The following is a 14,096-nucleotide window of genomic DNA, read 5'->3' as shown; positions in this document are numbered from 1 at the left end:
CGACATTGTGCATGCTCTGTTGCCTGTGTCTATGTGCCTGTGGTTCTGTCAGTGTGATCATGTGATGTATCTGACCCCAGGAATGTGTCAATAAAGTTTCCCCTTCCTGGGACAATGAATTCACGGTGTTCTTATTTCAATTTCCAGGAGTGTATATATATATATATATATATATATATATATATATATATATATATATATATATGGCAAATATATGGCAAATTCATTATATCACCCATTAAAACTTAGTGATGACGGCATATCAGTATATTTATTCATTCTGTAGATATTGTTGGTGGCCTGCATCTGCTGGCTAACTCCCTAAGTGCAGATATTTTTGTATGTTGTAGTGTTACCTTTTCCTCGTGGTTCTGCCGTGAAAAATATAAAATAGAAAATCTGATTGATGTCTTGAATTTTGGTGGTTTCAGTTATGGATAAGGCGGACTTATTATTGATTGAGATCGTGCTGTAATTTGACCGTGCATGGCAGACCGGGTCGGCAGCACTACAAAAAGCGACTGTACGGAAATAGCATCAGAAACTAATTGAAATTTACCTTATAATCTTGTTAGATACGCAGTATTAATTACAATATAGTCTTCATGGCTGTCCTCGTCCTAATTTCTCTTGTAGGACGACCCGTCTGTCACTTCTCTCCGTCTGTTGAAAACTTCAAGTTGTCACTGTCATGATCAATTTACAAATTTGATGATAACCACCTCGAATCACTATTGAAACAACCTCGCTTTGTAATGTAATTTTAATTTCCACCCAAAAGCACATTAAACACAAACCCCGAAAAATACACGTATTTCGTATGAAGACAAGAGAGAGAGTGTCATCAATTAGTTGTTAAAAACAAAAACCTACGCAAAAGTAAAAAGACGAACAAAATTATTTATAAAAATCGGTCGCTGACGCAGCGCTCTTCTGCGTGCGCGATGGTAAATTATATCTTTGTATTGGCGGAGGCGCGCAAGTCAAAGTACCATTACAATGCCTCCTCTACTGACACGCTCCGCAAGCGGGCGTGGCAGTATAGAAAATTTACATAGATACATACATATATATATATATATATATATATATATATGAGAAAATAAGAAATTTACATATTACAAAAAATATTTCTGAGCACAATGCTCTTTGCATATCAGTCTTTGTATACAGTCTCTTTGGTGTGTATCTTCTTTAGGAGTCGTAACATTAATGTCTTTGAATTGCAGCGTATTATCGTTGCTTAGCACAGCGTTTGAATTCAGTTCACGTGATTCGTGTTTACAATGGAATTAATTCGAACAATAAATGTTTCTATTATATTGCTCCAATGTCTTTAAACGTAGTATCGGATTCTGAGTGTGTGTGTACTGCCTGCATCTCTTTGCGTTTGACTTGAAGAAAATCCAAAGCTTGTTCAATGTTTCAACACGAAATTGTGATCTCCAGCAGTTGAATTTTGGTGGCGTCTACCGGGGTATAAATGGTCAATGAGGGCACAGGAAACACCTCACTGCCTACGACAGGTGATGAGCTTCTCTTTTACACCAACCTGAAGACCTGCCGGCTTCCATTACACCATACACTTCAAGGCATATTGACACTACGCAAATATTTCTTGACCAGTGTTCCATCACGTTGGTTTCTTCTTTGCATTTTCAGTTCCATTTATATGAATCATGTGCTACATGCACAAGTCCTTTGCAGTTCATTAACATCTCCTTAAAATACGTTTCTTGATATAGTAAGTACATAAATATACAAATATTTACAATTATTCATTACATGAGATAGTTACATTGTTGTCGTATAGTACATATACAGAATTAAATGAGAAATATAGTAAATTTTTACGTTACATTCAATATCATTGTGCTGACATGTGAATTACATTACATTCAGATTGAAATATACATTTTATTTATTTTATTTGTTAGCTCATTCTTTTTTTTCTTTTCTTTCCTTTTTTGTTCCTTTCCCTTTCGTTACACTTGCAACATTTGAAGATAATTGTGGCAACTCGCTAGAATATTCAACTTAAAATTCATCTTGCCTCCTGGAATAAAATTTACACATATTTCAAGCTTCAAGACAGCCCTCTGTAGGAGGATAGGTTCATGGGATGGTTGCTAGCTACTTCATAAATACTAGTAAAGTCATCTCCTACAGTGGACTACACAAAATAAAATATGATAAATAAAATGCATGTTAACTTAATATAATGTAAAAGTTCCTATGCCTAATACCATTTCTAAGTGTGGTGTCCACACTATTGCTGTTTCTAAGAGTAGTACCCCTCTATTACCGTTTCTAAGAGCAGTGCCCCTCTAAATATCTTAGGATCCTACAAGTATGAACATCAGTGTGGTAAGTGTATATATATATATATCTAGTTCAAGTCAGTCATGTTCCTATAAAGTTTGTGTAGTTCATCTCCTTTCTTTAATCAGTATCAAGCAATATAAATAAATGTTTTACTTAATAAATGAACAAATCTTCTTAGATAATTGCTGCTGCGTTCCATGCTGTATATCCATTCTGTATTTACCTTGTGGTACCTGTAAAATTCTGTTCATAAATAAATATGTGTGTATGTCTCTCCATACTGTCAGATAATCACAAATTATATAATGTCAAATATTTCATCAACATGTATAAATTTTTCTAAGGGATGGATGAAAGTATGAGCCGCAACAGAGGACTGACGTTTTGTTTTCTCCTTTCTATTTAATGGTGCATTAGTTCAGTTTAGTAGATGAGCTTTAATTATGTCATTAGATGACTGCTAAATATGTTCTCTTAAATAATTCTTCCAATTTGAAGTGTCAAGCCTACATAACTCCAAAAATTTCATTACAAGTTCCCATTAGATTAGTGTTAAAGTGTTATAGATTTAAATCTTCTAGTATATTTCCAACAGTGGCTGCTGTAAATAATTCTTTCCACATAAATCTATACTTTCACCTTTAGTTATAAGAATATATAAGACATCACATAAGTTGTTATCTCAGGCATACCAATCTTTCAATAAATAATATTCTTTCCAGTACTTTCATTCTATATTCCATGAGTACATGTGATAGTGTTCAAATCTAGTTTCTCTCCTCTCAACATATTCTCAATTACTCATAACATTCTCACCTATCCATTATTCATTCTTCACGAAATAACATACTTATTCTCAGCATTATATATATATATATATATATATATATATATAAAACAAAGATGAGGTGACTTACCGAACAAAAGCGCTGGCAGGTCGATAGACACACAAACAAACACAAACATACACACAAAATTCAAGCTTTCGCAACAAACTGTTGCCTCATCAGGAAAGAGGGAAGGAGAGGGGAAGACGAAAGGAAGTGGGTTTTAAGGGAGAGGGTAAGGAGTCATTCCAATCCCGGGAGCGGAAAGACTTACCTTAGGGGGAAAAAAGGACAGGTATACACTCGCACACACGCACATATCCATCCACACATACAGACACAAGCAGACATATTTTCCTGCTTGTGTCTGTATGTGTGGATGGATATGTGCGTGTGTGCGAGTGTATACCTGTCCTTTTTTCCCCCTAAGGTAAGCAGACATATTTTCCTGCTTGTGTCTGTATGTGTGGATGGATATGTGCGTGTGTGCGAGTGTATACCTGTCCTTTTTTCCCCCTAAGGTAAGTCTTTCCGCTCCCGGGATTGGAATGACTCCTTACCCTCTCCCTTAAAACCCACTTCCTTTCGTCTTCCCCTCTCCTTCCCTCTTTCCTGATGAGGCAACAGTTTGTTGCGAAAGCTTGAATTTTGTGTGTATGTTTGTGTTTGTTTGTGTGTCTATCGACCTGCCAGCGCTTTTGTTCGGTAAGTCACCTCATCTTTGTTTTTATATATAATTTTTCCCACGTGGAATGTTTCCTTCCATATATATATATATATATATATATATATATATATATATATATATATATATATATATATATAAAAAACAAAGATGATGTGACTTACCAAACGAAAGTGCTGGCAGGTCGATAGACACACAAACACACACACAAAATTCAAGCTTTCGCAACAAACTGTTGCCTCATCAGGAAAGAGGGAAAGACGAAAGGATGCGGGTTTTAAGGGAGAGGGTAAGGAGTCATTCCAATCCTGGGAGCGGAAAGACTTACCTTAGGGGGAAAAAGGACGGGTATACGCTCGCGCGCGCACACACGCATGTCCATCCACACATATACAGACACAAGCAGACATATCATGTCTGTATATGTGTGGATGGACATGTGTGCGTGTGTGCGAGTGTATACCCGTCCTTTTTCCCCCTAAGGTAACTCTTTCCGCTCCCGGGATTGGAATGACTCCTTACCCTCTCCCTTAAAACCCACATCCTTTCGTCTTTCCCTCTCCTTCCCTCTTTCCTGATGAGGCAACAGTTTGTTGCGAAAGCTTGAATTTTGTGTGTATGTTTGTGTGTCTATCGACCTGCCAGCGCTTTCGTTTGGTAAGTCACATCATCTTTGTTTTTAGGTATATTTTCCTGCGTGGAATGTTTCCCTTATATATATATTTTCCTCTTATTCATCATCATTTACTTTTTTACTTCAACAATAATAATACCCTTTTCTCATCTTATATTCCATTTACCTCTCTCCATATTACTATTTATCCTCTTATTAAACTAAAATTACATTCACTCATCTCATTCAGTCACTCACATCACTCATATAAACATTACTATTATCACATGCCTCCTAAAGAAAATAATTCTGTTCAGTTCTCTGCCTCCTCTAATGTGTATATACCTCAATAGCAACTCCTCTTGTAACCAAATATCTTATTAGCTATTGGATGGTTCACATTGCTTTCTAGACTTACCTGCATTCATTAGAGTGTAAATATCTGTATAACTTAGATGTAGGCTCATCATAACTGTATATCATATTAATTATCTTCTCCTCATTAGCTATCATTTTACTCTATGTATTTTTTCAAATGTCTGTGTGGATGTAGACCTCTGGGTTTATGTGTTAATGGATATTCTAATGAATAACAGCCAGGGTGTGGAATATTTGCAATTCGGTATGGTCCAGAGTATAAGATCTGCCATTTCCTGTTTAAATGTTTCAGTTTTGTGGGTTTAGGATGTGTTCTTAGTAAAACTAACTCATCAACTTGAAATGTTTGTGCTTTCCTGACACCTCTGTCATATTTCTGCTTTCTTTCCTTAGCTTTGTCACATAATGTTGTGTAAGCTTTACCTTTTCTTCTAAACTATAATGATTTGTTGTTGCTGTAAATTTAGGTAGAGGGTCTGTCCATTCATTTCTTTCTGTTTTGTCCATAATTAATTTAGTTGGTGTGTATCCAGTAGAAATGTGAGTTAAATTGTTCACTATTTGTTCAAATGGTGCTAGGTATTCTACCCATTTTGTGTGCTTCTCTGGTGTGTCTGTTCTCATAAACTGTCCAAATTCTCGAAATGTTCTTTCTACTGGGTTTCCTGCCGCGTGAAATCTTGAAATTAAAATATGTTTAACATTCTGTTCTTCAGTAAAAGTCTTCCATTTTAAACTGGTAAAATATGCTGCATTATCCGTGATCATAACTTCAGGTTTTCCTATTCTTACAAAATAATCTGGTAATAGCAGTGGTAGAAACTGAACGTAAAGCATATAATTTTAAATACTTTGTGAATACATCTAACACAGCAATGATGTATTTCATTCCTCCACGTGCTTGTGGATAGGGTCCTGCAATATCTAAAGAAATTAGCTCTAATGGCCTCTTAGGTATGATTGGGTGCAATTCATTCATGCTTGTGCGATTAGAATATTTGGCTTTCTGACATATGATGCATTTCCTAATATTACTCAATACTCTTAGCCTTAAATTTGGAAAATAGCAATATTGTATAATCTTATCTGTACATTCGGTTACACCATAGTGTCCCCAAGTTCTGTGTGTAAATAAAATAAAATCATCAACATGAGCTTCAGGTAAGCAAACACACCAATGCTGTGATTCAGGGTTTCGTCGGTGAAATAATACTTCTTTGTGTAATGTGTAATATTTTTCAAGATGTGGGTCTGTTCTTGCACGTAATTTATTCTTTATCTGGATCCACCTGGGATCATTGTCCTGCAATATGGCTAACTTCCTGCACATGTTTTTGTAGTAAGGTGCAAATGTACCGTCATACATGAGTAAAATTTTGAAATCTGATGTTTGTTCTGTCACATCTGAAAATTCTTGTAGGCCTTGTGGCAAACGAGATAGAGCATCGGCTATAATGTTGGATTCTCCTTTTATGTATATAATATCAAAATCATATTCTTGTAGTGATGCACACCAGTGTGCAAGACGTGAATGTAATAACTTGCATGATAGCAGGAAAGATGATCAGTATAAAGCTTAGTACGTTTTCCCCATAGAAAGTAGCGAAACGCCCATACATGGCGAGTGTTTCGCGCTCGGTCACTGAATATGACTTTTCACATTCAGTGAGCGTGCGGCTAGCAAAACTTATAGGTTTGATGACTGTTTGTTCATTTTCTACATGAATTTGGAATAAAAATGCTCCGAGCCCATAGGAACTTGCATCTGTTACTAGGCAAAAGTCTGACGTCATGTCAGGATGACATAATAACGGTGCATTTACTAAAGCATTCTTAATCGCTTCAAAATCTGTCTGACAGAACTCTGTCCATTTCCAAATATTATTTCTTTTGAGTAAAGATAGAAGATGTGGACTGTTAAGAAGGTGGTAGGGTACAAATTTCCTGAAGAATGAAGATAGACCAAGAAAGGCTTTGAGTTGTTTACAATTCTGTGGGGATGGAAAATTCTTTATTGCATCAATTTTTCTTGAGTCTGGATAAATGCCTTCAGTTGATATGATGTGACCAAGGAATTTGATTTCTCTCCTCCCTAATTTCGTCTTTGATAAATTGATAGTGACACCTGCATCAGAAAATTTAGTCAGAAGTTGCTTCAAAAGATTAACATGTTCTTCCCAAGTAGTGGTGGCAATGACAATGTCGTCAACATAAACTGTGATTTGCGATAACAATTGTGGTCCAAGACCAGCATCTAAGGCTTCAATAAATACTCCAGCACTCACTCGTAGACCAAAGGGTAGAACACAAAATTGATAACTATGTCCCTCACATAGAAATGCAGTGTATTTACGACTGTTTTTATGGAGGTTCACCTGCCAAAATGATGAGCGGAGGTCGATATTGGTTAAATACTGTACATTATGAAATTTTAAAAGTTGTTCTTCCAAATTTATAGGTCGTGTGTTGATTGGGATTATAACTTTGTTAATTTCTCGTGCGTCCAGCACTAACCTTACACTACCATCCTCTTTATTAACTGCTAGTATCAGACTGCAATATGGTGAATGAGACCTTTCAATGATACCCCAAGCTTGCATTTTTTCAATCTCTTTCAAAACTGCGGGTTTCGTTGACCAAGGAATATTATAATATGTTCTACAGTATGTTTTGTGTGGTTTAACATCCATCTCATAAGTATAGCCTCTAATAATTCCAGGTTTCTCCACAAATACCTCAGCAAATTGCTGCAAAACTTCAAGTAATTCAAGTTGTTGTTCCTTCGTCAGATATTCAGATTCTGTGCATTTCTGATGTAAATCATTGGGTTTAATTCCCTGAGATACAGCTTCATTAAAAGTTAAATCACATATGTTTGTTGCTGGTGGATACACAAAATGTAACTGTTCAAACTTACCTTGTTTACTGTTTAAGTTTTTACCCTGTGTTTACTCTATTGTCAGTTGTTGTTGGTTTACGGTTAAATGACATTTCCCTTTTCCTAAATCTATGATTGCTTGATATTCATTCAAAAAGTCAATCCCTAATATGCAATGCATAACTAATTTGTCTACTACCAGAAAACTGTAATTGAGTGGTATATTTGAAAATGTGAAGTTAATTAGCGCTTGAAATTTCACATTCTTTGGTTTGCTACCGGTGGCACTTATAATGTGACAATTCTGTACTGGCGATGTTTGTATGTTCATTATTTGTTTGAGTTCATTATATAAGGACATTGAAATGACACTTGCTGCTGCTCCTGTATCTAACATTACTTCCACTTCATAACTACCAATCATAACTCGTGTTATAGCCTGAATAATCTTCTTTGTTTTACTGGTACTATTAAAATCTACATCCAGATATAATTCTTTTTCTATTTTCTTACTGTCATCATATCGGAGAAAACAAATCGTCGGTTCCGTTGCGCTCTGCTCCCTATCGACCGTAACTCGAGCGCTTAGCTCGGTCGTCGTTCGTTTTCCGGCAAATTCGGTTGTTGCTGCTGGTTGGGTTCATTGCCCAACTCAATAATATTTACATTTCTGTCGCGCATCACCCAAGTATCAGCTGTTTGGTTGTTGACATTACCTCACGTCGCATTGGGAGTTCCATTAGGTAGGAATTGAGGGTTACTGTATTGCACGTGTCGTGGCGGTGGTCCATTGTGATTTCCCCATACATTATTTCGCCCATGACTGTAACTGGTATTGTCATTACTGTTATTCCTGCAATACATGTTTGGATGTTGTTCTCTGAAAATATCCTGGATGGTACCTGTTATCCTCTCTTCTTTGATCTCTCTGATTTCGGTTCCTTCTTCTGTTGTTGTTGTTTTGAATATAACTGTTATTGTTCTGATTGTAATTACTGTTTGGATAACCATTATAGTAATAATTACTGTTTCTTTGCCAATGCTGCGAGTTGTTTCTCCTAATATTGAATGGATTTGCCCCAGTGTAGTGCGAATTGTTTCTTTGAGTGCTTTGTTGTGGTGTCGGAGGCGGACTCCAGTAGTCTCCGTCATTTCTGTTGTGCGTATGCGAATTGCTTGGATGGATCAGATAAAATTGATTGAAATTCCTGATCTCATCTCTGTAAACAACATCTATCTCATCAACATAACTGAAAAAATTCTTTATGTTGTCCTCGGACACTCCTATTAATTTATCACGGTAAGGAAATGGTAAGTGGCTTTTAAGTGTTCTAATTACGTCTGGTTTTGTCCAATATAATGTTTTGTCTAGGTAGCGTTCAAAGTATTGACGTAAAGTCTCTTTCTTCGGGTTGTAAATTTCTAGATTGTATACTTCTCGTTTTAAACTTTGCTGTTCTGTGATTGACCAGAATTCCTCAAGAAATGCTTGTTCAAATGTTAAACATCGTCTTTTCATTGCTGCTCCCCACTTAGCTGCTCTTCCACGTAACAAATTTGTAACATATCGAATTTTATCGGCTTCTAACCAATGTCTCGGGAAAATACCATCAAAAGAGCGGATGAAAACAATCAGATGCACTTTGTCTTTCTCATCACATGAAAATGTCTGAAAGTATCCATGTCGTACTAATGTTTCATCAGCTACTCCCGAGGGTATTATGGGTCCTGCATTTTGTGTCAAACTGTGCATAGTATATGGTGATGTCTGATAGTAATTTTGATCTTGTGGTAGGATTGAAAATGGTTCATTGGGATTTGTATCACTCATTCGTAATTCTATTTTCGGCTGTGTGCTGGGTCTAGCATTATTCGGTTTTTCATTTCAGTTACGGATAAGGCGGACTTATTATTGATTGAGATCGTGCTGTAATTTGACCGTGCATGGCAGACCGGGTCGGCAACACTACAAAAAGCGACTGTACGGAAGTAGCATCAGAAACTAATTGAAAATTACCTTATAATCTTTTTAGATACGCAGTATTAATTACAATATAGTCTTCATGGCTGTCCTCCTCCTAATTTCTCTTGTAGGACGACCCGTCTGTCACTTCTCTCCGTCTGTTGAAAACTTCAAGTAGTCACTGTCATGATCAGTTTACAAATTTGATGATAACCACCTCGAATCACTATTGAAACAACCTCGCTTTGTAATGTAATTTTAATTTCCACCCAAAAACACATTAAACACATCGCCGAAAAATACACGTCTTTCGTATGAAGACAAGAGAGAGAGTGTCATCAATTAGTTGTTGAAAACAAAAACCTACGCAAAAGTAAAAAGACGAACAAAATTATTTATAAAAATCGGTCGCTGGCGCAGCGCTCTTCTGCGTGCGCGATCGTAAATTATATCTTTGTATTGGCGGAGGCGCGGAAGTCAAAGTACCATTACAGTATTGTACTTTATATGTACACACACCAGTGGTTGGCTGTTTTTCCTATGCATCAAACAGTCTGTCCACAAAAAAGTCATAAACTTTACAACCTGATGTTTTCTGCACAGTCATGCTACACCACTAAGCGGACTATGACTTTCAGTAAAAAAAGTAATGTTCGGAATGTAACTATGTACAAATTAATTAATTTTCAATGTGAATGTATAATGAGTTGTTCCACGTCATTGCAATCCGTCGTGCAAAATGATAAAAAAAATGGTTCAAATGGCTCCGAGCACTATGGGACTTAACTGCTGAGGTCATCAGTCCCCTAGAAATTAGAACTATTTAAACCTAACTAACCTAAGGACATCACACACATCCATGGCCGAGGCAGGATTTGAACCTGCGACTGTAGCGGTCACGCGGTTCCAGACTGTAGCGCCTAGAACCGCTCGGACAATCTGGCCGGCACAAAATGATCGATGGAACACATTACAAACTAACTTTTTTGCATCCATGCATCCACACTTCAGCAGTTGACCTGCCACCCAGGGAAAAGTAAGCATTAATGGCTTGCTGTTGCAGCACGTACCTGGAGGTACTGATCAACCTAAAAATATATGACTTGTAATGGCTATAATTATTAGTCTGGTAATAATGTAAATACAGATGTGACATTGTTCAGTACACCGTCCTCAGTCACCAATATAAATTCCCGGACTTATACACATTATACCCTGTATATGTCCTTCGATACTTGCATTCCAGAGTATCCTATGTAGAGCACAAATTTCAAATAAGATTGATGTACTGTAATTACAATAAAAGTATTTGGATTTCAAGATCATTCATGTTAATTGTGTCCCTAAAGGTTTTAGTACATTGCGAAAAGACATGAAAATTTGTATATTGAAGTCACAAGGCTAAATGTATCTTGTGATATTGTTTCAGATATGGAGGCACCATCTACGGTGTTTGCCTTCTTGCTGTCTCTTGCAGTTCAGTGGCTTCTCGTGTCAGCCAATCTGAGTGGTGCCCCACCTACCACCACAACGGGCCTTGCTGCTGACACCACCAGTACAATTCCATATGGCGCACCTCAAATTGGAGAAAGCCCCACGGCAAAGCTAGACAGCTTCACAGTGGATCTGGATGCACCGACCACAAATCAACAAGCCCATTCTGGAGAAGGAGGTACCTCCAACATGGCCCTATCTACCCTCACTGATATTCCATCCACTACCAGCAAAGTACAGGATGTTACAGGTGTTAACCCCACCACTGTTACAGTGGATCGAGATGCCATCACGGAACGCCCTACTGCTGCCACGACAGACCTGCGCCCGGTTACTACATCCCGCGGCTGTATCGCTCGTAATGCAGCTGGTGTCTCAGCAGTCCAGAGAGGCAGCAAGAGGCTGAGCGCACACAACAAGAACCCATCCACTGTCACCACAGAATCCACGACGAAGCCGGAGACTCTAACTGCCCGTCCCACAAAACCAAAACCCGAGCCCATCTGTCCGGCCGGCTGCAAGTGTGAGAACCTGGAGGTGCACTGCTCACGGGCCGGGCTGGTGGCCTTCCCTGAGGGGCTCGATCCACGCACCACCTACCTGGACGTGGGCCACAACCGCTTGACTGCCATCGCCGATGACGAACTGGCTGAGCTGGGCCTCACCAAGCTCACCAGCCTCATCTGCGATGACAATGCCATCGAGACAGTCGGGCTGTATGCCTTCCGGGGCCTCCACGACCTGGCACTATTGCAGCTGTCTGGAAATCGTATCCGCAAACTGTCCCCATTCATCTTTGTAGGCAACAGGGACCTTCGCCACATTGACCTGACAGGTAACCCTTTGCAGCTGGAGCACGGGCCGCTGCTGATGGTCCAGCAGCTCGAGTGGCTGGACCTCGACCAGTGCAACATCACATACCTGGCACTGGACGCGTTTCGCGACATGCGAGGCCTGCGCTACCTCAACCTGAGTGGCAACCGCTTGACCTGGCTGAGACTGTCACACTTCTCCGGGCTCAACTACCTGCGCTACATCAAGCTGAATGGCAACCCACTGGTGTGCGACTGCAGCACAAAATCCCTCTGGCGCTGGTTCAAGCAGCAGGCAGTCCACGTGGATGCCAAGTGCATTGCCCCTAACAATGGTACCACGCATTCCTGGAATTTCTTGGAGGTGCTGCACTGTGTTGATGAGACCGAATATTATCCACCATTACCATGAGAATTGTCAATGTTACAAATACTCTCTAAAAATCACAGCTCTGAACGCTGTGTTGTATAACTGTTTCCCTTACTTTACCTGCACGTTTGCCAACTTCTGTGGTGTTTTATCACTCTATCCTCAGCACAAAGCTGTTCTGAAACAAAGGATCACAAGAGATCTTGAGCCCTTAAGAACTCCCACTCTTTCAGAGATGCCACATGCAGACCCCAATATGGTTTCTTGAGTGACATTTATCGTGACTTCCAAATATGTTTTGTCATGGCATCTTATCTGCAGTTTCACTCAACCAAAAACAATATTTTTATATCTTCCATTTCCTTTCTGGGCAGTTGACCCACAAATTCATTTTTTCCTTCGTCTTCTTCTATATGGTACCTAGGGATAACAAAGCATGATGAAATGGCTAAGAGAAGTAGAAAATGAACGTGAGCTAGTACATTTGACATTCATTATTACTGGTATATCAGAATTCACAAATGTTCTAAAGAATGTCAAAGATCACTTGCTTGTTTCTTAGTAGTCAAAATATGAAACCAATATGTTCATGTACAAAATGCTCATTTAAAATGTATCACCTTGACTGTAAATGAATTAAACATTTACTAGTTGTTGTACAAAGGCAAAATATTTTGTTACAAATAAATGTTTGCAAAATTCTCCTTATGTGATCATATTGACCCTATTACTATTTTCGAACTATTATTCCATCCAGCACTGTTCCTCTCCCAGTGCTTGAGAAAATTACAGTTGAAAAATGCTCACCTCAGTTACTTCTGCCACTCTGATATATCCTGAGATTAACTGGTTAACAGCAGAGGTGTAACTGGTAAGAACACCTTTTGACTGCATTGCATTTATTGATGGATCTGTGTACGCACTGAAGGAGGTAGTAAAAATCCATTCTTGCAGGAATACTATACTTTTGTTATAGCTACATTGTGATGTCTGTTTCAGTGAGTCGGCAAGCTGAGGGTTAATCACAGTTGTTTCTCCAGCACTGGGTGATCGCTGTGTTGCATGTTTTGCAGGTACATATAGATCTCATTCACATGTGGCTGGCAGCATGCCAGTAACACTGTCTAATGCCACCATGCCACCCTCCTCCCCATTCCCCCCAACCCCGCAAATTTCGAGTGTCCCACAAAAAATATGAGCATCTTACACTCAAGATTTAAGTAACAACGAACTAATTACAAAATAGTAGTAACATTAAAAAAAAGGCAGTTACCTGTTTACAAGAGATACTTGAAGTGGTTGCCATGGGCATGCAGGCATCACTGACTTCATGTGATGATGATAACAGCAACATGTTGTAATTCTGCACGCATAATGTTGCTAAGTTCTCTAGTAATTTTACGTTTAAAATCGTTATTGCCTGAGGATTGACAACATATACTTTGCTTTTTAGTGTGTCCCGTAAATAAGAATCACACAATGCTGAGTCTGAAGACCCTGGTGCCAGAGGCCTTTGCTGACTAGTCTGTCTTCAGGGAACATGTTGATGATGTGAGCCATACTTTGGCTGGGTGTGTGAGCTATTGCTCCATATTGTTGGAATACTGCACCAACTTCTCTGCATATGTTAATTGTGCAAAGTAAGAATCAAAGATCTACAGATACCTAACACTGTTTAAGGTGTGACAGACAACACACACCACACACCTATCTTCTCCGAGTGGAGAGATTCTTCATGTTCAATATGTAGG

The 14,096-nt window shown here is 38.6% G+C and overlaps 1 protein-coding gene across 2 annotated transcripts in view; it reads left to right on the top strand.

The window, feature by feature from the left end:
• Positions 1-13,046, top strand: part of LOC124605585 (protein slit-like) — a 108,140-nt gene extending 95,094 nt beyond the window's left edge. The window contains exons 1-3 of one of the 2 annotated variants that reach the window (XM_047137368.1): positions 1,464-1,526; positions 11,099-11,341; positions 11,438-13,046. In XM_047137368.1, coding sequence (XP_046993324.1) covers positions 1,484-1,526; positions 11,099-11,341; positions 11,438-12,387 — 1,236 coding nt within the window. In that variant the 5' untranslated portion in view covers positions 1,464-1,483 and the 3' untranslated portion in view covers positions 12,388-13,046. Of the gene's footprint in view, positions 1-1,463; positions 1,527-11,098; positions 11,342-11,437 lie in introns of those variants that run through there. The other variant, XM_047137369.1, reaches the window with a different exon arrangement.
• The last annotated feature ends 1,050 nt before the right edge of the window (positions 13,047-14,096 follow it).

This window comes from Schistocerca americana, chromosome 3, assembly GCF_021461395.2.
Source record: "Schistocerca americana isolate TAMUIC-IGC-003095 chromosome 3, iqSchAmer2.1, whole genome shotgun sequence".
Lineage (NCBI taxonomy): Eukaryota > Metazoa > Arthropoda > Insecta > Orthoptera > Acrididae > Schistocerca > Schistocerca americana.
Note: the sequence above shows the minus strand (reverse complement) of the source record. Positions and strands in the feature narration are given on the sequence as shown.